The 27,904-nt window shown below is 38.6% G+C and overlaps 1 protein-coding gene and 1 pseudogene across 2 annotated transcripts; one reads left to right on the plus strand and one right to left on the minus strand.

Moving 5' to 3' along the window:
• Nucleotides 1–734: 734 nt before the first annotated feature.
• SIRT1 (sirtuin 1) lies at nucleotides 735–27,326 on the plus strand. 2 transcript variants are annotated; one of them, XM_027530305.1, is made up of 9 exons: nucleotides 735–1,202; nucleotides 2,575–2,691; nucleotides 4,124–4,365; nucleotides 6,047–6,199; nucleotides 17,945–18,092; nucleotides 18,968–19,047; nucleotides 20,155–20,341; nucleotides 21,706–22,269; nucleotides 25,282–27,326. In XM_027530305.1, the coding sequence occupies exons 1-9, from the start codon at nucleotides 809–811 to the stop codon at nucleotides 25,608–25,610; spliced, it is 2,214 nt and encodes a 737-aa protein (XP_027386106.1). In that variant the 5' UTR covers nucleotides 735–808; the 3' UTR covers nucleotides 25,611–27,326. The 2 variants fall into 2 exon arrangements, with proteins under 2 accessions (XP_027386106.1, XP_027386107.1); XM_027530306.1 differs by lacking the exons at nucleotides 735–1,202; nucleotides 2,575–2,691; nucleotides 4,124–4,365; nucleotides 6,047–6,199 and adding an exon at nucleotides 17,329–17,447.
• LOC113885167 lies at nucleotides 15,503–16,911 on the minus strand (annotated as a pseudogene).
• Nucleotides 27,327–27,904: the final 578 nt, after the last annotated feature.

The following is a 27,904-nucleotide window of genomic DNA, read 5'->3' on the forward strand; positions in this document are numbered from 1 at the left end:
CTACAACGGATGGAGAGAGGAAGAAATAGCAGTAGTCTAAAGACAAAAGCAAAGAGAAAAAGGGAGTCAAAGAGAAGCTGTGCGAGTGGGTGTGGAGGTAGGTTGACAAGTGAACCGTGCTTTTTGCCTCTATTTCTCGTGTGGCTCAGCTGGTAAATAATCCGCCTGCAGTGCGGGAGACCTAGGCTCGAACCCTGGGTTGGGAAGATCACCTGGAGAAGGGAAAGGCTGGCTACTCACTCCAGTATTCTGGGCTAGAGAACTCCATAGACCGTATAGTCCACGGGGTTACAGAGAGGCGGACAGGACTGAGCGAATTTCACTTCACTTGTCCGTTAACAAACTGACCGATTACTTAGCACATTTCGGGAAGTTTAGCCTTAACGCCGTTCAGGAACTTAGTATTAACCCTCAGCATAAGTTAATAAAAGACAAAGGCAGTCGAGCAAGGCGTGCTCTTCAGGCAGAAGTGGAAACCCGCGGTGCGAACCAAAACTTGAAGCAACCCGCGGGCACTGATTTGAAGACTCTGAAAGACAAGTTTGGCTGCGAGACGCGCCTGCCTCCAAGGGGTGGGGCCGCAGCACCCAAGGCGGGGTTTCCCCCAGGCCCACGCCGCCTCCGCCTGCACGTGACCCGCGGTGTTGTGGTCCGGCCCGCGTGGGTGGCGGGAGCGGCGGGAGCGAGGAGCGGCGCGTCACGTGACGGGGTTTAAATCTCCCGCAGCCAGAGCCGCGGGGGCGCCAGTGCCGCGAGTCGAGCGGGAGCAGAAGAGGCGAGGGAGGAGGGCCAGAGAGGCGGTTGAAAGATGGCGGACGAGGCGGCGCTCGCCCTTCAGCCCGGCGGCTCTCCCTCGGTAGTGGCGGCTGAGAGGGAGGCCCCGTCGCCGCCTGCTGGGGAGCCGCTCCGCAAGAGGCCGCGAAGAGACGGCCCCGGCGTCGGGCGGAGCTCGGGCGAGCCCGGTGGGACGGCCCCCGAGCGGGAACTGCCGGCGGCGGCCGGCAGTTGCCCGGCGGCGGCGGCGGCGCTGTGGCGGGAGGCCCAGGCGGCGGCGGCGGCGGCGGCGGCGGCGGCCGAAGAAGAAGACAATGGGCCGGGCTTACAGGGCCTATCCAGGGAGGCGCCACCGGCCGACGACTTCTACGACGACGACGACGAGGGCGAGGAGGAGGAAGAGGCGGCGGCCGCTATTGGGTACCGAGGTGCGCAGGGCGCGGGCGGCCGGGACTGCGCATTCCCCCTCCTCCTCCCGGGGCCCCTCCTGGTGTCGGGTGGTGGAGTCTCGGGCGGGTTGGGGCTCGGGCCTGTCTCTGCGGCTTCCCCCTGCCGGCCTGGGCCTTCTTCAGCCGCGCGCCTTAGGGGCTGAGGGCCGGGCTGCCGGAGCGGCCCGCGGACTCGCTCCCTCCCTTGCTCTCTACCACCCCCCGCCCCCCTTCCTCCCCGCGGCCCGCCCCAGCGGCCTCGCGTTTTGCGCAGCCGCGGGGCGGGCTACCCTGGCTGTCGGTTTTAAAATAAGTTTCTCTCCCCTCCTACTCCTTTCGTGTATTGCTTTTGTTAAATGTTCTTCGCTTCTCCGCCCCTCCCCGTCCCGCACACTTCAACCTGCAACTTTTTGACTGTCCCTTGCGCCAGCCTTTTGCCGTTGCCTTGGCTAACTGACACCTGCGAAATTTGTTGGGGTTTTTTGGAGGGCCTTTATTTTTAAACTTGTTTTACATTTTAAAGAGCATACTTGTTTATAAAGACATTACCCTTCTGTGGTGCAATTAATAGTGGGCATAGGAGAGTAATAGTTTTTTAGACTACTTTGCCATGAATAGTGTTTTTCCTCTAACCGTCTTCTTATAGTGGTTTTTACATTAACTGTCTTCGTGTGTGTATATGTAACCCTGAAACACGAATTGACATTTTTCTGACATGCTAAAATAGATGTGATAGTTGTGCGTCTCGTCATCCTTCAGTGTTTTCATAGTTTTTTTTTTTTTAATTTTACATAATTGTATTAGTTTTCATAGTTTTTATCTAGACAGATGTGCCTCTTATTTGTACCAATAAATCCAACCAGTGGACCATTTGACCATATGTAAAGATAACGTGTGCATTAGGGACTGGATTAGAAAAACAACACTGTTTTCAAGAAACATAGTTTAATAAGGGAAACGAATAATGCAAAGGTACCTTTGTCGATTTAGCGTTATGTAAGAGAAGTGCAAGTTGCCATAGCTGTATTTGCATGACTTTTTGGGTAAATTTTTATTTGGTAAGTTTTATGAACCATTATTTGTGATCGATAAATTCAGTCAAGGTTGCTACTTTTTGTGTTTTGATTAAGTAGACTTAATTTATTTCTAGATTTTGATGAAACTTAGCTTCTGAGCAGAATTCCTAAAGAGGATATACTGTTACTGTGAACGGTGTGAGTTGATCCAGTAGACATTTTTTACACGGGCAGTATGAGTGAATGTTAAGTGCTTTATTCATTGGAAATTGTTGCATCACAATAATTATAGAGGTTTATAATTTTAAATGCTGATTGTTTCCACAACCTTGAGTTACCTTTGGTTTCTTTTGCAGATAACCTTCTGTTTGGTGATGAAATCATCACCAACGGTTTCCATTCGTGTGAAAGTGACGAAGATGATAGAGCCTCGCATGCGAGTTCTAGTGACTGGACTCCAAGACCTCGGATAGGTATGGTTTCACAGTTTAAGACCTGTCTTTTCTCTGTATTTTCTTTTTATGCCGACAAAAAATATATTTCTTTCTTCCCTTATTGTCTTGTGATGAGGTTCTTAGGTGTTTACTGATATTTAATGTCAGCTTGGTTTTAGGGATAGTCTAGTACTTTGTTCTGTTTTTGTTTGTTAAACAGCATGGGCCCATGGAAGCTGGCCTGTATTATTTCTCAAAAACCAGGTCCTCACACTTACGGTCCTTTCCACTTGTACCCTCCATATGGACTGGTCATCCTCCAAAGTATCTTGCTTCATCCTTCATATCCTTCTATAATTTTTCTTAACACTACTTGACAATTTCTGTATATAACTTTTATTGCTGGTTTCCTGTATTAGAATATAAAGTCCCATGGGGGCCAGGGATTTCTGACTGATTTGTATACTGTTTAGTCAGTGCCTGGAAAAGTTTGCCCTCAGTAAATATTAAGTATTTTGATGAAATGGGAAAGTATTTTGAAGTAGAGAATACTATGAGATTTTTATATCGAAGTAGTAACATGACCATCTCAAAATATTCTTTTTCTTAATATGCTCTCATTTTTCAGAAATGCCTTGACTATTTAAAGACAGTGACGATTAGTTTCTCTTTAGTGTTTATATTGACTGTATTTTTGGTTTTCTTAAGCTAGGAACTGATTAAGAAATTTAGGGCAAAGAATTATTAAAGCTCAGAACATTAGCATTGTACGTATCATTGCAGAGACTGGTTAAGATTAAATTGAAGATTATTACTGGGAAAATTTTAAAGACAGTAGTTAAGTACAGATTACATTTTCTTTGTGTTTTTAATGATAAATAGTGTGGGCTTTCAGGATGGGTAAGATCTTTATTGATTTGCAGAACCCTTTTGTACGTCTGTTGTATTTAAGTTATATTTTTTTAGGTTTTAACCAGAGAAATCTAATTCTAGTAGTAAGTTCACTCGACTCTTGCACACGTTGTTGTTTAGTCACTAAGTTGCATCTGATTCCACCCCATGAACTGTAGCCAGCCAGGCTCCTCTGTCCCTGGGATTTCCCAGGTAATAATGCTGGATTGAGTTGCCATTTCCTTTTCCAGGGGATCTTCTCTACCCAGGGATTGAACTATGGCCTCCTGCCTTTCAGGTGGATTCTTTACTGCTGAGCCACCAGGGAATCCCTTTAAAATACATACCTGGCATTTTATAGCTCAGGGGACAGGATATATAGCATTGGCTCTGAGTCTGAGCTCCTGATTTCATTGGGATATATTAGCTCTGAAGATGTTCTGAATGAAACACCTTTGCAGTGCATTTTTTTTACTTTACAAAACAGCCTTAAGGATTGCTAATTTACTACTTCAGAAAATAAATGAGATTTTGAACTACTTGGAGTGGATTGATCCAGTTCTTTTCCCTTTCAATATAGGTCCATATACTTTTGTTCAGCAACATCTCATGATTGGCACAGATCCTCGAACAATTCTTAAAGATTTACTACCAGAAACAATTCCTCCACCTGAATTGGATGATATGACACTGTGGCAGATTGTTATTAATATCCTTTCAGAACCACCAAAAAGGAAAAAAAGAAAAGATATTAATACAATTGAAGATGCTGTGAAATTACTGCAAGAGTGCAAAAAAATAATAGTTCTAACTGGAGCTGGGGTATGTAAGATGGATGAGAATACTAGTACAAGGGGGAGGGTATGTATTTCCAGCCTTGTCCAAGTCAGAAACACATTTCTGGTATAGAATTTATTCTTACATGATAATGGGCATTTGTGTTTGGAAACTGCTAAAAAGTGAGTGCAGCAGCAGTTACCAAATTGGTTCAGGATTTTTTAAACTTCTTAGTAACCTTAAAAAAGATGCCCTTCTATCTATTGACACAGAAGGTAAGTGGGATTAAGGTAAGATTTTTACCTGCTTTATTATACCACAACTCCTAAAGGACATGCAGGGAATTCTGCTTGCATTACAGTGTCAGGGCCTAATGATAAAAATTGGTTATTTGCTCAGCCTTCATGGAGAAACCAGGAACCTATACGTATGTATTGGCAAGTAGAGAACTTAGTGTTGGAAAGGTAAGATTCCTCCCTCTCCTCCTTTTTTTTTTTTTTTCCAGTTACACAGAAGTTTTTTTAAAGGGGAGATAGGGCACCATAAACAGAAGTGGAGTACAGATAGCAGATTAAAAAAAAAAACAACACCATGATTGACTTACAAAGGATTATTACTCTAATGTACAGTTAGCTTCAATTGATTGAAAATAACAATAATACAATAGAAAAAAGGCAAAGACTATAGACAAACAAGATGGTTTGCAAATAATCATAAAAGAGGCTCAATGTCAGTACTCAGTGAATGCAAATTAAGTAATAGTGAGTTTTCACTTTTTTACCCATCAGCTTACTAAATTTTAAATGTTGATAACACACACTGTTCCAGAGTGTGGAGCATTGTAAACATTCTTGTACATCGTCTCTCCTCCATTTTAAATTAAGATGATGTGATTGTGGTGGCTTGACATTTTCCATTTGCCCCACTTTCCGTCTCAATTAACTAGTTACTTAGGCTGTTTCATATTGTGTGTTGAATACAGAATATATTACATGGTAGTGACAGTTTTTAGAATAAAGTTGAGTCCTGCTTTCTGACCTGTTGAGTTCAGGGAGAGTGTTATTTAACATTAGATGATCGTGACAAATAGGTATGTTTTGCTTCCCCAGTGTGACTTAGACGTTTGTTTTTTCCCTGAGACCAGAATGGAGTAAATGCAGACAAAATTGTGAAATGGATAACTTCTGAAATCCCAGTTTGAAATTGTCAAGATTTATTTGTAGAAAAAGCACAGAATCTAAATTTGTTCTTCACAATTAAAAACTGCAATATTGTACAGCATAGTTTTTTAAGGAAAATTAAGAAATTTAGTGTTCCTGAAGTAATAGAAGCCTGATTTAGAGGAGGGATTTTTTTTTGGAAATACTTGACTGATAGAAACTCTTGCCCGCTTTCTAGTTAAAATAATTTGAAATGGTTTACTTCTTTCCCAATCAAGTTGGAATTGCTTTAATTTGTTGGTTAAATGCTTATAAAGGTTTAAAGTTAGCCTGACTTAAAATTCCTTACCCCCTTATGAATGGAATATGTGGTGGACTTAATTACACTGGTTTTCTGAGTATTTTATTTCTATTAGAAATTAAACTAAGACAGTATCTCTATTCCCCAAAAGTTTCAAACTAAAAATATTTTTCAGCTCTTCCCTAATTGTGTGATAAGAGGACTAGTAATTATTAAGGTAGCAGTAGATGGTTTAATTGTACAAATCATGCCATGCGTATTTCAGGTTTCTGTTTCTTGTGGAATACCTGACTTCAGGTCAAGAGACGGTATTTATGCTCGCCTTGCAATAGACTTTCCAGACCTTCCAGATCCTCAAGCAATGTTTGATATTGAATATTTCAGAAAAGACCCAAGACCATTCTTCAAGTTTGCAAAGGTACTACAAACTTTTCTAGCTGTTTCTTTGTCCTTATGTCATGAAAAATTATTTTTGAGTGGCTGTCTAGTAAATTGAGTACTAGTACTGTGGTGGAGTAAAATCACTGAAATAAAATCATTGTAGTCAGAAATCCCTTCTTCCCCATAGGCACTATCATTTGCTTTTCTTCATTTTATGATTGTGCATATTTTCAAAGAAGATGCTATTTTGTATTTTTCCAGTTTGCACTTCACTTTACATTGTCTAGACATTTTTTTAGAGGTTAGTAGATCATATAAAAGTAACATCACTGTTTTGATATTGAATGGATCACAAAGATTATAACATCTGCTCAATATGTTTTATAGTATGAGGAGATATGCCTGTGTTCGGGGTGGAGAAGGTTCTTAGATTGCATTTTAGTCAGGGTTGATTCTGCTTTAGAGTATGTAGAGCTACTCTGTTCAGTTCCGAAGCCATTTGCCATGTGGGGCTATTGAGTACCTAAGTGTACTGTACTGAGATGTTAACAAGTGTGGAAGACATACCAAGTTTTGGAAACCTAGGAAGAAAAACATACAAAATATAAATTATATATAATGATTATATGTGTAAATAACAATACTTTGGTATTGGGTTATAAATTGTGAAAATTTCACATTGTTAATGTGGTTACTAGAAAATCTGAATTGTGTATATGATTCGGATGTTTTTATTTGGCAATTCTGGAGTTTAAAGTTTGACATAATAGTCATCCCTTGGTATCTGAGGTGGGGATTGGTTTAAGATTCCCTCAGATAACAAAATCTGAGGATGCTGAAGTCCCTTATGTACAATGGTATTTGCATACAGTCTATGTATATCCTCACTGTATACTTTATTTAAGCGTTTCACCTCTCTCTTTTTGGGGGGTGGGGCTACGCTGGGTCTTCATTGCTGCTCAAGAGCTTTCCGTAGCTGTGCTTCTCATCGCTGCTCTTGTTGCAGGGCACAGGCTCTAGGGTGTGTTAGCTTCAGTAGTTGCCCCGCATGGGTTTAGTTGCCCCAGCCGCATGTGGGATCTTCCTGGACCGGGGATAGAATCCGTGTCCACTGCATTGGCAGGTGGACTCTTAGCCACTGGACCCCACCAAGGAAGCCCCTGACCCTGTATACTTAACCTTCACAGATACTGTGAGCTTTTTTGTTTTTACAAATTTGAGGCATAATGGCAATCCTACATCAAGCAAATCTGTAGGTGCCATTTTTCCAACTGCATTTGCTCACCTATGTCTGTGTCACACTTTGGTAATTCACAGTATTTCAAACTTTTTCATTATTTGTTTTTATGATCTGGGATCAGTGATCTTTGTTATTACCGAGGATGTATTGATGGTTAGCATTCTTTTTAGCAATAAAATGTTTTAAATTAAGGAATGTACATTTTTTTTGAGACATAATGCTATTGCACACTTAATGAATTACAGTATAGTATAAACATAACATTCTATGAATGGGGAAACCAAAAAAATTCATTTAACTGACTTGATTGGGATATTTGCTTTTTTGCTGTGGTCTGGAACCAAACTCATGGTGTCTCTGAGGTATGCTTGCATGATGTTAATAGTTGCTGGTGCAGTAAATTCAAAATTTGGTAAATTGTTATTGCTAAACTTCAGTATACTTGAAAGGGTCTTTTGTATTACTGATTATTTTTTAATGGGCATAGAAATGAAATGGAATTGAATTTTAATTAAAGGATGACCTCAACTACTTTCAAATCATGTGGTCTGTTTATATAACTATAGGAAAACCTCCGCCGATTTAGAATACATGTATTAGCTTAAATTGATGGACTATCTTAAATAATTTTGTTTTGTGCAAGTGTGCTTATAAACAGGAATTAGAATAAAATGGGGATATTACATTGGGATATTTTAGAAAACGATTTACTTGCTAAAACTGAAAACTGAATTTGAATTTGCTAGGCTACTAAGAGAAATTTGAATCTTGCCAATAATCAACTTGAAACTTAGAAAACTTTTGAACTTCATATATCAGCAGTGATGATGGTCTATCCTTTAGAATAGACTACTGGTTCACAGTGAACTGAGCAAATAATGTAAAGTTAGTTTCTGTTTGTTCTTCTTTGTTACAAGAATGTGAATTTGTGAAGATATTACTGTTTTTTATATACTGGTGCTAGGGGTACTGCTGCAAGACTTTGAAGACCAGTGAAATAGCAGTTACTTGGTTTCTTGAATTGGACTTAGGACACTGGCTCTGGTTATCAGAAATTAACACTTTTTTTCTGGCCTCACTGTGTGGCCTTTGGGATCTTAGTTCCCTGACAAGGGATGGAACTCATGCCTCCTGCAATCTGCTGTGGGAGTGCAGAGTCCTAACCACCAGACCCCAGGGGAATTGCACAGGAATTAACACTTTAAGAAAGCCATCAAGTAACTAGAAATTACTTTGATCTTGTATCTGAGTATAAGAGCTTGATTTACTGGTGCATTTATTTAATGCTCACAAGATTTTTGCTGTAAATTCTGTGTTCTAAGAGGAAACAACATGCCCAGACTAACTTTCCAGCTTTTTCAAAAGTCTGTCATTTAAGTGTATATTAAATTGTCTAGTAAAGGTAGTAATCTCACATTTGGGGAAAATATGATAACTGAGAATACAAATAGCAAGGTGAGAAAGATTGTAACTTTTGTTGTCTAATGTACATAATGAGTATTCAGTTTTAGCTTAAACTGGTTTTAGTAAACTATTCTTGTTTGGTGCTTTGACAGGGACTTGAACCTCAGATTAAAAATCTGATGTTCTACCAGCTGAGTTATCCAGGCAATTTAAACTGGCTTTGATGTATAAGAATCCACAGAAGCAATTAAATATTACTCTTACAAAGACAGGTTATAAAAATGCACATAACAGAAATCTGACAGGGCAAAAGAGAAAATAAGATCTGAATTGGAGCAAAAATGCTGCTGTGCTGTGCTCAGTTGCTGAGTCATATCCAACTCTTGTCAGCCCATGGACTGTAGCCCACCAGCCTCCTCTGTCCGTGAGATTTCCCAGGCAAGAATACTGGAGTGGGTTGCCATTTCCTACTACAGGGGATCTTCCCCATCCAGGAATCAAACCTGTGTCTCCTGTATTGGCAGATTGTTTACCACTGAGCCACCTGGGAAGCCCAGAGTAAAAATGGCAGTGTTAATTTGGTACAGTGTACAGATTTTATGGTGGCTGGGAGAAGAAAAAGTTGGTAGAGGCAGCATGTTTCACTTCTGTATGAAAGTCGGAGCTAAACAAATGAATTAATCTTTATAACTGCTAGTCATACAAGATTGTTTTTCAGTTCTTGCACTAAAAACTACCAAAAGGAAAGCATCTAGTTGCTGAAGTACCGCTTAAAATAAATGGTAATAGGTAAGAGAGACTGAGTTAATTTGAGTCTAAAAATGAATAATTAGGAAAAAGCTGAAGGACAAATAAGAAAGGAAAAGAATGAAGGACAGTGTTCAGAAATTAAGAATGGGGAGGATATGTAAATCTTGTATTATTTTACTAGATTCCAAAAAGAATACATGAGTAAAATACTCAGAATCTAACATTTTCTACCAGTTTCTATACTAGGCAGAAAGTTTAAAAAGATACAGGAAGCTTGGGGCTGGTGCACTGGGATGACCCAGAGGGATGGTATAGGTAGGGAGGTGGGAGGGGGGTTCAGGATTGGGAACACGAGTACACCCGTGGCGGATTCATGTTGATGTATGGCAAAACCAGTAGAATATTGTAAAGTAATTAGCCTCTAATTAAAATAAATAATAAAAATAATAAAAATAAAATAATAAAAAATAAAAAGATGGTTACTTTGCTAGTTGTGAGAGAAAATGAATTTAAGTTGATGTGTAGTTGATTTAAAATGGGTTTCAGGTGTGCAGCGCAGTGATTCAGTTGTGTATCACTTTTTTTTTTCAGATTATTTACGTTATGGGTGGTTATGAGTATAGTTCCCTGTGCTGTACAGTAGGTCTTCATAGGCTACCTATTTTTATTTATTTATTTATTTTTGGCTGTCCTGAGTTTTGTTGCTGCACGAGGGCTTTCTCTAGTTGGAGCAGCAGGGGCTACTCTTCATTGTGGCTTCTCCTGCAGAGCACAGCTCTATAGAGCGCGCAGGCTTCGGTAGTTGTGGCTCACAGGCTCTGGAGCACTGGGTCAGTAGTTGTGGTGCACAGGCTTAGTTGTTCCACAGCATGTGGGCTCTTCCCAGACCAGGAATCAGACCCGTGCCCTCTGTATTGGTAGGCAGATTGTTAACAGTGGATCGTCAGGGAAGTCCCGGTTATCTATTTTATATATAGGAGTGAGTATATGTTAATCCCAAACTCCTAATTTATAACCAATGGTTTCCCCATTGGTAACCATAAGTTTGTTTTCTGTATCTTTGGATCTATTTCTGTTTAGTAAGTAAGTTAATTTGTTATTTTTATTTTTTAAAAGAAGTGATGTTTGATATTTGTCTATGTCTGGGTTACTTCACTTTAGTATAATAATCTCTGGGTCCATCCATTTTGGTGCAAACGGCATTATTTCATTCTTTTTTATGGCTAAATAGTACTCCATTGTATGTATTTACCACATCTTTATCAGTCATCTGTTGATGGACATTTAGGTCGTTTCTGTGTCTTGGGTGTTGTAAATAGTGCTACAGAACATTGGGGTTGCATGTATCTGTTTGAATTACAGTTTTCTCTGGATATATGCCCAGGAGTGGGTTGTAGGATCATATGTCATCTCTCTTTTAGGTTTTAAGGAACCTCCATAGTGCTTGTACCAATTTACACCAACAGTGTAGGGGGGTTCCTTGTGAAAGAAAATGAATTTAATAATAAAGCCATGAAAACAGGAAATATTGTGAATTTAGACCTTTTTGGAAGGAAAGTTTCTCTAGATGTATCAAGCCGTTGATTGTATATAGTGGAGAAGAAACAGATTTCCTCTAGACTGGGACCTCCAAGTAATGGGAGAGGTGTGTGAAAGAGGTTACTGGTTCATTGGAGCAGTTTCTCAACCTGTTGACGGTTTGGGATGGGTAATTCTTTGCAGCGAGTGCTGTGCACTGCAGGACATTTAGCAACAACCAGTGGCCTCTTATTAAATACCATTAGCACCCTCTCGTCAGTGTGGACGATCAAAAGTGTGTGCAGATGTTGCCAGATGTCTCCTGCAAAATGGCTCCCTGTTTGAGCCACTGGTGTATCAACAGTGTGCCTAGCTATGGCACCACTTTGAATTCTTCTATAGGAGAACAATTTAGGCCAACATTAAAGCTATATATTCTTGTTCTGAACCATTGTCTTCTTGCATAAGGGCTTAAATTGATAATGAATTGTGGCCATGGTTCTCAGGAGTCCATGAAAAACAATCCTCCTATATGAGTGGCAGTTATAAAGACTAATTCATTTATCAGGTGCTGATAAATATGAGTGATTTTTATTAAGAGTCAGTGAAGGTGAAACTGAGGTTGTATAAAATACTTTTTTTAAAGGACTATGTTCAAAGATATAGTTGCTGTCCCATATTGAATACAGTGAATGTTCTTTCCCCTAAAGGGATAAAATTCAAGGAAAGGAGAGGGATAAATACGAACTTCCAAAAATGTATATTTATTCAGTAAATTGTCACTTAATTGATAGGTACAAACATACCAGATTAAGTAGTTACAAGGTTAAGGAATCTTAAAACCAGCTCATTTGTAGTATTTTCCGTTCAGTAAACTTTCTGTCAGATACTTGAATACTTCATAACAATCACAGTGTTAGTCAGGTGGTTCATCATAGGTTCCATCTATCGTAACTCATCTGGCAAGTGTTCATTTTGACATTTTCTGCTTTCTGCTACTAAAAATGTATTGCTCTGATTGTCCTTTTTGATATGTTTCTGATGTTCTAAATTTCCTGAAAGCAAAATTGCTAATGGTTATGGGTGAATAAAATGTACTCCCATCAGAAGTGTATTGGAAAGCTAAATTAGCATGCCCATGCTCTTTCCCCCACAGAAAAAGCCTCCCATGATACATTAGTATTGTTGGTTTGTTTTTTTTTAGAATGTGTGTTGTGTGTATGGTTTGAAAAGATTGAAACTGTAGAAAACATGTTAGTTGGCCTCTCCCTTCAGTTTTCCTGTCTAATCTTTCTTAAAGGTTACCATGGTAAAATGTTTAACTGGTTTCCTTCTAGGAAAAAAAAAAGAGTAAACCTGTTTCTGTGTGTGTGTAGGGGGGAGAAATATTATTAAGTTTCTAATGATACTTTAAAAATGACCACCAACAAAATCACACTCTTCTCTCTATATTGCTTTTTTCTCCACTTAATATTCTTGGAAATAGTTTCATAATGGCTCTTAAATGTACCTCATTTTAAAGAAAAGGCTGAATAGTATTGTTTCGTAGTTGGACCACAGTATAATCATCTGTTAATGGCTATCTAGAGTTTTTAAGGCAGTCAGGTTCTTTTTTTGTTATTAATACTAGCGTGGATGACTGCTTCTTACTACTTGTCATGTATCTTTGAATCGCCTGTTGTTCTTAGTAGTTTTTTTTTTCATTGAGATTCTTTTCTTCGTACTGATTTGTGAGAACTTTTTTTTTTTGCAATGCAGAGCTTGTGGGATCTTGGTTCCCTGACCAGGGATTGAACCTGGGCCATAGCAGTAAAAGTTGTGTGCAGGCCTAAACGCTGGACTGCCAGGAAATTCCCAAGAACGTGTATTTTTAAAAAATTATTTATTTTTGGTCGCACTGGGTCATTGTTGCTTTCTACAGACTTTCTGTAGTTGCAGCAAGTAGGGGCTACTCTTCATTCCAGTGCTCTGGCTTCTCATTACGGTGGCTTCTCTGGTTGGCAGAGCACACGCTCTAGGTACATTGGCTTCAGTACTTGCAGCGCACAGGCTCAGTAGTTGTGGGACACGGGCTTAGTTGCTCTGTGCCATTTGAAATCTTCCTGTTGTAGGGATTGAACCCATGTGCCTTGCATTAGCAACCGGATTCTTATCCACGGTGCCCTCAGGAAAGTCCTGAGAACATATATTCTTGAAGTGTTGGTGGATGATTAGAATTCGTCTCCAGTAATCCCATGTGGGATGTGCAATGTGAAAAATGCTTAACTAGATTAGTCTCAGTAGACTGATTTGCAGTACCTCATAGAAATGGTACTTCACCTGAAGGAAGAACGGGGAACGTGAAGTTGAGGGATCAGAAATTGCATAGTGGTTAAGAGCTGCACTTTGGCATCAAAACTGGGTTTGAATGATAGTTCTGCTACTTTCTGCTTTTGTGACTTTTGGTGTTACCTCTGTGCTTTGGTTTTCTCACCTGCAAGATGGGGATATACATGTCTAGAAAGGAGGATCAACAGATCTTTTCTGTACAGGTCCTGGTAGTAAAGGTAATCTGCCTTGTGGCCACATGGGAACTCGGTCATACTGTGTTCTTTTCCTTTACAGTCCTTGGAAATGTAAAAATCCAGTCCTCAGCCCAGTCTGCAGCATTATTATAAAGGGCTCTTGTTATACCTGGGACATACATTAAGTATTAATGAATAGCTTCACTAATTGAAATTCTCTTACGTTATGTTAGTGCAGGGGCCAGCAAACTACAGCCTTAGTCCAGATGTGGCCCACTGCCTGTTTATTTACAACTATGAGCTAAAACTTTTAAATGGATGTGAAAAAAAATAAAAAGAATAATACTTTACATCATGTGAACATTATATGAAATTCTAATATCAGTGACTATAAATAAAGTTTCACTGGAACACAGCCATGCTCATTCATTGACATGTTGCCTGTGGCTGCTTAAGTACTACAGTGGAAGACTTGAATGGTTGTAATACAGACCATAAAGACAAGAGATCACATGGCCTGCAAAACCTTAAATACTTGCTACCTGGTATCCCAGTGTGGAAAAAGTTGAGGAAGCGAGCTTTTTAATGGGGAAAAAAGTACATTTGTCAGGTGACTGATTTACAAGTTTTTGACTAGGAAAGATACTGAGTAGTCTGTGATTTTGTGGAATGAGTGAAACAAGACTAGGGATTATGAAGATTTTTCATTACTGTGGTTAGTTGGTTTCACTTACTTTTGGGGACTTTTAAATTTTTTAGAAAATTTAAATTCTAGTTTCTTAGCAGCTCTTCCTACTGCTTATTGAAATAGTGGCATCTCAAACTTTGGTGAGTCCTTCTAGTTTCGAGGGGCTGCAGTTAACACCCCTGCCTTTGACTGGATTTCTCATTCATATTGGTAGAAATTGTGAGAAGCAAACAAGCAGAGGGCATCTCTGGAGAAAAACCATTATTCCTACATGAAAACTCACTATGGCAAAAAAGTTGGTTGCTAGTGGCCAATTACTGGATTGTTTGCACATTTCTGGACATAGCTTATAAAAGCAGCTTGTCATTTTAATAGCATTTCAAGCATTTGGTCCCAGCTCTGCTTCCAGTCTACTGTAAATGGATTCCTATGGCAATAACAGTGGTCCAACCCACATGACTGGTTCCTAAATAGGACTTAAGGAGGTTCAGATTTAGGATGCCCTGTCTTGCTTAGAACAGATCTGGAATGTCACAATTCCAACAGGAAGAATTAATCTGTATTTTATCTGAAAATTGTATCTCCTGCCAGCCAATTAGGTTTTTTAATTTTTTTTTTTGGTCTGTGTTGGATCTTCATTGCTGCATGTAGGCTTTCTCTAGTTGTGGCCAGCGGAGGCTTCTCTTTATGGTGCCTCTCACTGGTGGCTTCTCTTGTTTAGGAGCACAAACTCTTGGGTGCGTGGGCCTCAGTCGTCGGGGCATGTGAGCTCAGAAGTTGCGGCTCTCATACTTCCAGGGCACTGGCTCAGTAGTTGCTGTGCATGGGCTTAGTTGCCACAGGAAATCTGGGATCTTCCTGGACCAGGGATTGAACCCATGTCTTCTACATTGGCAGGTGGATTCTTTACCACTGAGCCACCAGAGAAGCCCTCGATTGAATTTTTAACAAATTTTCCTTGTTAAGGGGTTGGGAGCTTAGAAAATTTAAATTCTAGTTTCTTAACAACTTTTCATACTATCTATTAAAATAGCGGCATCTTGGTGAGTCCTTATTTAGGGATAGTTCTGTTAAGAAAGTCCTGTCAGAGTAAATTTTTCCCATTATTTCAGATTATATCCCTTAGTTGGAATGCAGTACTTAAATCTAGTGATTCAGACATGGTCCACTGCATATTTGGAAGAAAATAGACAAAGTTTCAAATAACCATTAAACGTAAGCTTACAAAATAAACCCTTCATAAATTATTCCGAACTATAGGAATTGATTTGTAAATCTAAGTATTAAATTACCCCTGAATTGTTAGTGGGTTGGACATGAAGGGAAACTGAAGTACAGAGCTGAATCTAGTATCCCACAAATTTTTGTTGGAGGTGTTGTTTTAATAATTCTATTTTATTAAATTCTTTCATGAAAAGTCTACACGGTCACCACAGATAAGTCACTGCAGAAGCTTTACTCCTTTTTGCCAGCACCAGTATTGGCCTCTGCAGTCTCCCTGACTGTCTTCATTCTGTTCTAGCCTTCCTTTCGCTGTCTTCTTGACATGTTTTTCTCCTCCAGGCCATGTCTTGCAAGTCTGTGTTGGGGCTTATTCTTATTCCCATAATCCCAGGAATTGAAAATCATGCCAAAGCCATTTGTTTTGCCACCACCAAAATCGGTTCTGAATCCAAACACAAGGGTGCCATCTGGTATGGTTTTGTACATTTTGGCTAGTTTTTTTTTTTCTTCTGAATTTCTGTCTTGGGTACTGTTTCCTACCCATGGTGAAGGTCAACGATGACCATTTGTTTCCACTGAAGTAATCAGTTGGTCCTGAACTTTCTACTCTGGATAGTTACTGTGTCGTTCATCATCTTCAAGCAGTCAGGGAGGAGAAGAGCTAGTGTCCCACAGGATTTTGTCCTTAAACCTTCCCTTTTAAAAAGGGTGGCCAATAAGGCACGTGAAACTTCCTTCTGTGGGGTGGAGTCCTGGTACTCTTGCTGCTGCTCAGCCTTGCTCTGAAGGTAGGCAGCCATTTGTTCTTGTACTGCTGGCTTGCTATTAGCACTTTCCTGACTACTGTTCTATCTGTTGCCTAGAATATTGTATTTGTTAAAAAAAATTCTAACGGCTATTTCCAGAGGGGAGATTTATAAGGTGTTGGTATTAGAACAAAGCAATCTGATGAGAAAACAGTGGTTAAGAGAGCACAACCTAGTTGTCTAGACAAAATGTGACATGTTTTTTTATAAACATTCGCTTTAATAAACTCTTCACTTGTTACTTCTTTCTATATGCATTGTCTTTCTTGAATTGCAGAGTTCATAATCTTAATGATAAAAATTTGGGAGGCAGAATTATTGGGTTTTGTGTATGTCGCATTTTCAACAGCATATGGTCATGTATGTGATAGACCTTATAATGAGATTTATAATGAGACATGCCTATTATTTTCACCTAAAGGGTATCTTGGTAGGCAGTTTTTTAAACTTGAAATATTTAGTAGATTAAAAGTTAAAGTCATGTAGAATCTTTACTATTAAACGCTTTTGCATAATGTCAGAATTGAAGACTCCAACCCCCTTCCCAGTTTTATAGCTTGTTTCTATCCTTCCTGACTTGTTTAAGAAGTATCTGTGCTTTGCATATAATTCCCATTTTTGCTTCTTTACAAAACAACAAAACCAAAATGATACACATTGGTGACTAACTTGACTTTTTTCACATGTCATGGGCCATCTTGCAGGTCACTCCCTCATTCATTTTAATGGCTGCACAATCCACTATTATGGATGTACCATGTTTCTACAGCCAGTCCTCTGTTGGTGGACATATGGTTGTATCTAGTTTTTTGCTAGCACTTTAATAGGTTAGAGGCTGTAATGAATGGTAAGGAAGTAGGTAGAAGTACTACTTCAATGAAAAAAGTAGAGAAGAAACTTCCTTTGCCATAGTCACTTACTAAATGAAATTTAATAAAAACACTGTCAAAAGTTGAGAGGACCGAAATTGATACTTTTTTTCTGATCTTTTTGCCATGTGTATATCTGAATTCTTTGTTTTTAAAGAAGAAACAGCATTGAAGCATTATTTGGGGGGAAAAACACACACACAAAATCCAGCAACTCAGCATTCATGAGCAACTCTATACTATACCAGTATGTGCCTGTGCAGTGGAAGGAAAACAATTTTGGTAAGGAATTAAAACTTTAGCTTTGAACTTCCAACAGGTTGATATTTATAATGAATGATGAATCAAAAATTTTAAATATTATGTTGACAGTGCCTTTTTTAGTTTTAAAAAAAAAGTCACCATATCTCTAGTATTTTTTATTTCAATATAAACTTTTCCCCTTTTCCTTTACAAAAAAAAAATCTGAATTTGCAGCCAACAAAAATTAGATATATATTAAGGTATGTATTTCTTCTGACTTTTATTAAAATATCAACATTTATAAGAGATGTTTGCAGGTCGATTTTATCCTTTGCGAGAGGCCGTGTTCACTAATTGCTGAGTTTTATTTGTATTATAGCAACAATCCTTTTGTGTGTGTTGCATCCATCTAGATGCTTTGAGATTGTCGTGTGTTGTTTTCTAATTATCATTGGTAGTTTTTTTTGTTGTTGTTAAACTTAAACCTGTGACATTTATTAACACTTAATGTTTTTTCTGCTTTTTGCATTATCTAGGAAATATATCCTGGACAATTCCAACCATCTCTTTGTCACAAATTCATAGCCTTGTCTGATAAGGAAGGAAAACTACTTCGCAACTATACTCAGAACATAGATACACTGGAGCAGGTTGCAGGAATCCAAAAGATAATTCAGTGTCATGGTTAGTAAACTTCAGAATTGCTTTTCCCATTATATTAGTTTTGTAGGAAAAATTAGGATTAGTAAGTAGGCTGTCATTTAGGAATGGAGATTAAGCCTTATTATTTAATCATGTTACCTGATCAGGTGTAGATAAGGAAAGTATAGACTGCAAAAATATGAAACCTGAAATACTGGCCTCAACTCTTAATTGTATCAAATGTCAGATGTTAATTTGGATTTCAAAAGATGTAGCAGTTGTGTACACTCAAGTTTCAAATAGTGTGCTTAGTCCTCTGTGACCCTGTGCAACCCTGTGGCTTGTAGCCCACCAGGCTCCTCTGTCCATGGGATTTTTTCAGGCAAGTATGCTGGAGTGGGTTGTCACCTCCTCCAGAGGATCTTCCTAACCTAGAGATCAAACCCACATTTCCTGCATTGCAGGTGGATTCTTTACCCACTGAGCTATCAGGGAAGCCTATTACATTCTTTTAAATAACACTTTTTATTACAAAAGTGATATTAGCTATGGATGAAAAAAACATGGCGTCTTGAGGAAATCAAAAGAACTGCTGATTAGGTCAGATGTACAGGATTCAGAAATTTAAAGACTTTAAAACAAGTTTAAATAAACTTTTATTGTATCTAAACTGTCTCTGAAACAAAACTGTTAAGCTAATACAATCGTAACCTTCCAAATTTGCAATTTTAGTGCTGGAGGAGTTAGTATTATTTTATTAAAAGAGTAGCTTTAGGAAGGGTCATTATATCAACATCTCTTTTGTGGAACCTCTTGAAATTTCTAAAGTCTCCAGCTTTTCTAGTATCATATTTAATTATAACTTATTTAAGAAATGGAAATATTTAACAAAGCGTGTATTTGTTGGTTGTTTTTAGGTTCCTTTGCAACAGCATCTTGCCTGATTTGTAAATATAAAGTTGACTGTGAAGCTGTACGAGGAGATATTTTTAATCAGGTAATTTATCACCCATATCTTAAGATTTGTGCTTGTCTCTGATCTGTTTCCTTTGCCTCAATTGTTTTTTCCCTCCCCCGAAAGTATTTATGTGGTACAGAAACATCCATGACTATGGGGGATTACAGAGGAGTACCCAAAAACCTTTCATTACCTTAAGTTGAAAACTTCGCTTCATAATCTTTTTTAAAAAGTATTTATTTGACTGCGCCAGGTCTTAGTTGTGGATCTTTGTTGCAGCATGTGGGATTTAGTTCCCTGGACAGAGGCAGGACCCGGGCCCCTGTGGTGGGAGGGCAGAGTCTTAGCCACTGGACCATCAAAGAAGTCCCCATAATCGTTCTTGAATGATGAAATTGACTTCCTAAACATTACAAAATATTTCATGTATGCTCATTGCCAAAAAAATTTTAAGAAGATAATGGCAGAGCATAAAAACCATCCAGAAATAAAACTCAATGTGCTTAGCTGTATATAAAATCATATAATTATGAGAAGATAGCATATTAGAATGGAATTGTATTTTACAGACTTACTACTTTTTAAAATTTTGTTTTGGCTGCGTACAGACCTTCTCTAGGTGCAGTGAGCGGGGCTGCTTTTGTGGTGTGCGGGCTTCTCACGGTGGTGGCTCTCTCCTCGCACGGCTCTGGGGCAGGTTCAGTAGTGGTGGTGCATGTGCTTAGTTGCCCCACAGCATGTGATCCTCCTGGACCAGGAATCAAACCCATGTCCTCTGCATTGGCAGGTGGATTCTTAACCATCTGACCACCAGGCAGTCCCAAACTTTTATTTTTTTTTAAGGTTAAGACTCATGTACATGTATACACATTGCTTTTTCTTCTTAATTCTCTTTAATGTCAAATGTGGGTCTATACAGATATTAGCAGCAGATAATAGCACAATTGTATTTCATTGCTAGTGAAATAAGTGGGGGGGTCATTTATAGTTGATGTTTCGGTTTTATCCAGTTTTCTCTATTTATCCAGTTTTTCTGTTTTCTTTAATAAATTTGAAATGATTTCTTGCTAAGTGTGGAAATGTTGACTGTTCTAACTTGGACTTGGCATTCTCTTTCCCTCCTCAACCAAAACCTGGAACACCTAGGTGGTTCCTCGATGTCCTAGATGCCCAGCTGATGAACCGCTTGCTATCATGAAACCAGAGATTGTCTTTTTTGGTGAAAATTTACCAGAACAGTTTCATAGAGCCATGAAGTATGACAAAGATGAAGTTGATCTTCTCATTGTTATTGGATCTTCCCTGAAAGTAAGACCAGTAGCACTAATTCCAAGTAAGTTGGTAATGATTTTTAAAGAACCATTTCTGTATATTTTGCCATGGGCTGTGGGTATGTAGAGTATACCCCAGTGATTTGTTCTTCATTTAAGAGTGGTAAAGAGCCCAAGTTTTTAAAGGTGACATATTCTTGTTCATGAAGATTGATTAATCTGAAATTTCAATGGGAATAGAGGGTTTTCAAAACAGAATAGCAGGGAAACCGTTCAATGTAACTTTTCGATGGGATGTGTTTTTAATGCAGTAGGAGTTAGCATCAACTAATTTACATATACATGGGAAACATGAAAAATAATCTATTTTAATCTAAATTTGAGCCTGTTGCTAGTGTTTCACATTCTAGTAGGTTCAGATGTATAGCTTGATATTGTGTAAGTACTCATGTGAGAGAGAATTTTGGGACTCAAAATGATTGTTTTAGTAAGTCATAAGCATTATATGTAGATCAGCTCTAACAAAAAGCGTGTTCATGTGTATAAAGATGCTCTAATACAACTGAATTCCCTGTTACTCTCAGGAATATTTCTTTAACCCATGCTCCTATACTACATTTTTTTCTCCCTCTAGTGAGCAAGGAAGGGGGAGGAAGATAGAGGGGCTTGAATTATTGCATCACTTGTGCCATAAAAGTGAGGAAAGGGGCAGAGGAGAGAATATCAAACCCTTAACGAGAGAATTAGACCCTCACACCAGCAAATAGGCCGCTAAACTGCTGCTTTAATAGAAATTACTCAGGTAGATTATAGGATAATTTGTAACTAAAAAGAAAATTTAATGTCTAAGCTTAGTTTTGTTTTTTTCTATTTAAACACAGAGCAGAGAACTTCTGACAAGCTTTCTGTGGAGTAGTATAATGTGTTGGTGATGTTAAGCAAAAGTGGAGAGTAAACACTATATCAGAAGCCATTTAAGTAGAGAAAACTCTCACCTACTAAGAGCCAAGAACTTTGCATATTAGGTCACTTAATCCTCACTGCAATCTTGTGGAGCAGTAGTTACCCTATTATGCAGACAAGGAAACTGAACACAGAATGTAAAAGTTTGAGGCAAGAGGTAATCAAGTGATAGAAGAAATTTTGCTGTTCATTTATTGACTTAATAGTGTGATGGTATATAATTGCTTGATTAGAGTTGCGTCTTTTTTTGGCATTGGGGAGTGTCAGATTTTCTTTTGGCTTACAGGAACTCATTTCCCTGACCAGGGATAGGACCCTGGCCATGGCAGTGAAAGCAGAGGGTCCTAACCACTGAACTTGCCAGGAAATTCCCTGTTAAGATTTAACATACTGTGTGTGTTTTGGTTTTATAAGTGCACCTCCCTTCTTTTTTCTAATTCTTATTTTTTCACCCTAATCTTAGGTTCCATACCCCATGAAGTGCCTCAGATATTAATTAATAGGGAACCTTTGCCTCACCTGCATTTTGATGTAGAGCTTCTTGGAGACTGTGACGTAATTATTAATGAACTGTGTCATAGGTTAGGTGGTGAATATGCCAAACTTTGCTGTAACCCTGTGAAGCTTTCAGAAATTACTGAAAAACCTCCTCGAATACAAAAAGAGTTGGCACATTTGTCAGAATTGCCACCCACACCCCTCAATATTTCAGAAGGCTCAAGTTCACCAGAAAGAACTTCACCACCAGATTCTTCAGTGATTGTCACTCTTTTAGACCAAGAAACAAAGAGTAACGTTGATGATCCAGATGTGTCTGAATCAAAAGACCATGTCACAGAAAAATCACAGGAAGTACAGACTTCTACTAGGAGCATTGAAAGTGTTAATGAACAGTTGGAGAGTCCAGATTTGAAGAATGCTGTCTCCAATTCTGGTGAGAAAAATGAAAGAACTTCAGTAGCTGAAACAGTGAGAAAATGCTGGCCAGCTAGACTTGCAAAGGAGCAGATTAGTAAACGCCTTGATGGTAAGAAAGGCTGTTGGGCCATTTTGAGGATATAACTATTATTTTTTTTTTTTTTAATTGGAGGTTAATTACTTTCCAATATTGTAGTGGAAATATTTTTGACATACATTCACATGAATCAGCCATGGGTGTACATGTGTTCCCCATCCTGAACCCTCCTCTCTCCCCATCTCATCCCTCAGGGTCATCCCAGTGCACTGGCCCTGAGCACCCTGTCTCATGCATCGAACCTGGACTGGTGATCTGTTTCACATAATATACATGCTTCAGTGCTATTCTCTCACATCATCTGACCCTTGCCTTCTCCCAGAGTCCAAAAGTCTGTTCTTTACATGAATCTCTTGTGGTCTCACGTATAGGGTCATCATTACCATCTTTCTAAATTCCACATATATGCGTTATATTGTATTGGTGTTTTTCTTTCTGACTTACTTCACTCTGTACGATAGGCTCCAGTTTCAACGGAATATTTGCAGGAAGTGAGCAATTTTGGCAAGCTAGTTAGTGTAAACTTCATGCAGCTAAATTTTAATACTTGATTGTGTTTAGAGAAACTGAATCTGAGATTTTAAGCTAGAAAAAGATAAAACAGTATCTCAATAATATGGGGAAGAAATGGTGTCCAACAGCGTGCTCTGTACTTTGAGTTTCTCTAGGGAGTGAGAAGTTAAGCATTTAATTGGGGACTACTGAGTGCCCTGCTGTTTTCTGCTAAGAGCTTTAGATGGTGAAAATCACAAGATTTGGGTGTTTACTGAGCGTCAGTGACTTGACATATTTTCTGATTTCAGTGTCTGATTTCAGTTAGGCAGGAAACTATTCCTTCTCAGGTACAGGTGGGAAAACAAGGACCACAGAGGTTAAATACCCTGTCCAAGGAAACAACTAGAGTGAAGAAGAGCCAGGTAGATTCCAGGTTCTGTTAACCTGTTGCTGTTTCAGATCTAGGAAAACATCTGGTTCTTCTCCACTATCAGAAATAGCATCTGCTCTGTTTTGACTCATGAAAAGTCCTTAGCAATTTGTATTAATATGGGTGAAATCACTTTCTACCTTTTAAAACCACTTGTGCACAAGTATTAACCTATGGTGAAAAACCCTAATTAAGACGGAAAATTGTGCTCTTAGATGCAACAATCTTGTACTGCTTAAAACACTCTCACTCACCATACATGGGGAAAACTGGCAAGAAATTTTAGACAAATGTATTACGTATTCTAATCATTTGCCATAAATAAGTTTTAGTTCAGTTGAATAAGCCTTTGGGTATTTCCAAACTAGGACTGCACCAAGTTCTGCAAACACCCATCCAAGCAACTGATATTTGGGTATAATTACAAAAATGGGTGAATGGGAAAAAAAATAGGTGAGATTTTTAAAAGGTAGATGCTACTTAGTGGGCACCAAGTTATAGAAGGCTTAACTGTAAGTTGGTGAAGTCTTCATGGGGAAGACACTAGAAAAAGCATAGAAGAATACTTATGCTTATCAATGTGGCAAAAGTCAGAAGTAGAAAAATTGCTGTTGATTTAGTCAGATAAGTCTCTGTCATATAGTCGGCTTGTGTGTTAGTCCTTTGTGTCTTGACTTGTGTCTTGACTTGTGTCTTGACTTGTTTTTGACCCCATGGACTGTAGCCTGCCAGGCCCCTCTGCCCATTGGATTCTCCAGGCAGGAATACTGGAGTGAGTTGCCATTTCCTTCTTCAAAGTCTGCTTAGGCACTCACAATATTCTTCGGCTCTTTTTTGACAGATGGGTCAAATGTATAAAACTCTGCCCCAGAAAATTGGTATACCTTGGTTTTATTCTGCTAATTTAGACCTTTAAAGACACAGGCTTCAGAATTTGACTGCATTGTCAGATCTACCTCTCAGAGCATTGTGAGCATTTGAAAAGATAACTGATGTAAAGAATGTAAAACTTAACATTTTTAACTGTTTAAACAACTGGAGTTTACTCATTTACTTTGCCACCATTTGTAGTGAGGTCAGGGCTGAAAAGGAGGAAGTTGGAGCATATAAGAACTAAAATGTGAATATCTTAAAGGTAAGATTGCCAGTAGGACAAAAACAGGTACAGGGTACTTGGACTGAGAAATAGATTGTACAGTTCTTCAGGGGGCCAGAGCAGAATGAACTGGTTTTTAATAAACCCGTAAAAGGGCAGAACAGCCATGTGCTGGGACCCTTAGAAGACTGGCTCCTAGGATGTGATTCAGAGGAGATGGTCCTGTTATAATCACTAGATGGGTCTGCCAGCAGCTAGAATGCAGGTACTCAACTCCCTTCTCCATGAAAACAATGTGGTTTTCATGCTGCAAAACATGGGTTATTCCAGAGTGAGAACTGGATCAAGACGGAGTCTTAAAAAAGCTTGGAAGTAATTTTGAAGAGAAACTTAGGTATATATTACTCCAGATGAACTATGCAGTAGTCAGCTTTTGTGAATCAGTCTGGGCTCTTAAGAGCCTTGACTGGGGAGAGAGTCACTCTGGCTTAGGGGACAGAGGGGAAGGCTCCTCACCATGAGAGGTCAAATCTTATACTGCAGATGCTAATTTGGGAGGGCTTTGCAAAAGAAAGCTTCACAGTGCTTCTCACACTTTAACATGATAGGACTCATAGAAAAATAGCTTCTGATTCAGAGGGTGGGTGGTGGGTGGATACTTCGTCTCACCAAATCTCAAAGGAGTTGGTTAAGCCTAGTTGAACATGGCTCTCTACAATTTTTTCATACTTACCTCATAGGGTTTGAAAATTACTTCATACCCAGATGAGGAAATTGAGGCACAGAGATAACACTCCCAATTTGCAAAGTTTATGAGTGGCAGAACTAAGATTTCTACCCAGGACTGAGTGTCTCTATAGCTTATTGTTGAGAAACTATATAATAATAGCCTCTAGTAATGATACTCAGGTAAAAGCATAGGTTCTATGCTTATCCAAACACCACAATCATACTAAGTCCTAGAAAACTGGAAATAACCCATTTCTCTATTTCTGTATTTCAGATAATCAGTATCTGTTTTTACCACCAAACCGTTACATTTTCCATGGCGCTGAGGTATATTCAGACTCTGAAGATGATGTCTTATCCTCTAGTTCTTGCGGCAGTAACAGTGATAGTGGAACGTGCCAGAGTCCAAGTTTAGAAGAACCCATGGAGGATGAAAGTGAGAATGAAGAATTTTACAATGGTTTGGAAGATGATGCTGATGTTAATGAGAGAGCTGGAGGAACTGTATTTGAAGCTGATGGAGGTGATCAAGAGGCAATTAATGAAGCTATATCTGTGAAACAGGAAGCAACATGCATTAACTATCCATCAAACAAATCATAATATAGTAATTGTCCAGGTACAGAAATTGTTCCACCAGCATTAGAATCTTTAGCATGTCAAATTGAATGTTTACTTGTGAACTCAATAGAGCAAGGAAACCAGAAAGGTATAATATTTATAGACTGGTATCCCCTCAATGGGTAATTTTTAACTTCCTTATTTCTGTGCTTATACACTCAAACACTAACTTTTTTTTTTTAAACAAAGGTACGTAAGTATCTTTAGTCAGCTATTGGACTAGACTTTCTGTTAAAGGTTCATTTGTATGATACATCGACATGTATATATAATTGTTTTTGCCTAGTGAGTTTCAACATTTCAGAGTCTTCAAAAAGCCATTGGAATGTTAAATTAATGTAAAGGGAACAGCTTATCTAGACCAAAGAATGGTATTTTCACACTTTTCGTTTTAACATTGAATGGTTTGAAATCCTCAAATCTGTTCTGCTAAACGTTTGATTCTTTATTAGCACAATTACCTATTTTTAAACACTGGCATTTTCCAAAACTTGTGGCAGCTAACTTTTTAAAAATCTCATGACATGCAATGTGAGAAGGAAGTCAACGACGTGGGAGAGCACTCAGTTGTTTTTGCTTTTTTAAAATGAAACTTGGTGCTAACAGTTTCAGAAATGTATCGTTCAAATGAAGATGGCTTTTGTACTTCCTGTGGACATGTAGTAATGTCTATATTGGCTCATAAAACTAACTTAAAAAATAAATGCTTTGGAAATGTTTCAGTTGCTTTAGAAACAATAGTACCTGCCTGGGTCCCCTTAGTTTTAAGAATATTTGCCATTGTTGTTTAAACACCTATCACTGTGGTAGAGCTTGCATTGATCCTTTCCACAAGTATTAAACTGCCAATGTCAATCTGCAAAGCCTTTATGATCAATAATAATGGTACTTTAACTGGGGAGAGTGTAATATTTTGGACTGTTGCCTTTTTTGCCCATTCATGAGAGCAGCAGACCCAGATTACGGTTCCAAAGCCAGAAAGTACATGTTTCCTGTTGGGAGGACTTGGTGTAAGAAACACCAAACATACTGGCCTAGTATTATGGAGATGAACGTGATGTAACTTGTAATAGCAGAATAGTTAATGAAACTAGTTCCTATAATGTCTTTATTTAAAAGCTTAGCCTGCCTTAAAACTAGAGAACAACTTTTTCAGCTGCAGAAGCTTCTAGCCTTTCAACAAAAGTTTGTACTTTATAAAATTGCACAGTAACGATTTATTTCTCAGACCTTTCCCCAACATTGTTTTCAAAAAGTATTTTTATGTTGCTTTAGTATTTATTACAGTTTAACAAGAAGGGTTTGAAAAACAGCTGTTCTTAAGCTTAAAATATCCAGCTAGGACCATTACTGCCAGAGGAAAAAATTTTATTGAATGGCCATTTCCCTACCTAAAAGATGTTTCAATCTGAATTTATTTGACTACACTAAAGAATGCAGTATATTTAGTTTTCCATTTGCATGATCTGTGTTTGTGCTATAGATGATATTTTAAATTGAAAAATTTGTTTTAAATTATTTTTACAGTGAAGACTGTTTTCAGCTCTTTTTATATTGTACATAGTCTTTTATGTAATCTACTGGCATATGTTTTGTAGACTGTTTAATGACTGGATATCTTCCTCAAACTTTTGAAATACAAAACCAGTGTTTTATACTTGTACACTGTTTTAAAAGTCTATTAAAATTGTCATTTGACTTTTTTTCTGTTAGCTTATTACATTGTTTAAGGTAAAGAAATTGTGCAGCTTTTGTACGCTTTGAGGGCTATTAGATGCTACATTTTCTTTCAGTTTATATACAACAGTTAGTACTGAAAGTGCTGGTTGTAGTAACTGGTACATCACCAGAATGTTTCAACTGTTGTAGACCAGGAGCCTTCCCCCGTCATTAACCCTGCCTAAGAATAACTGGGAAAGGTTGAAGGCAAAAGGAAGAGGAAGCAGCAGAGGATCAGATCCGAGCAAGCAGCAGAATCTGAGCAAGCTCCAGGGGATACTGGAGGACAGAGAGGAGCTTGGCATGCTGAAGTCCATGGGGTTGCAGAGTTGGATATGACTTAGTGACTAAAAGAATAGCTAATTTTTGACATGAAGCACTGACAAAGGACCAGGACTTTGGGATTAGGGAGATGAGGGAATGGTGGAACTGTAGCAAACTCAAGACCAAAAGGAGTAGACAGAAAGTGACTTGATCATATTTGGTGTGAACTTTCTTAGGCTGACCCAGAAATCGAGTATTCAGGAGGACAGAAACGTGCCCCTTTACAAAGATGT

This window comes from Bos indicus x Bos taurus, chromosome 28, assembly GCF_003369695.1.
Source record: "Bos indicus x Bos taurus breed Angus x Brahman F1 hybrid chromosome 28, Bos_hybrid_MaternalHap_v2.0, whole genome shotgun sequence".
Lineage (NCBI taxonomy): Eukaryota > Metazoa > Chordata > Mammalia > Artiodactyla > Bovidae > Bos > Bos indicus x Bos taurus.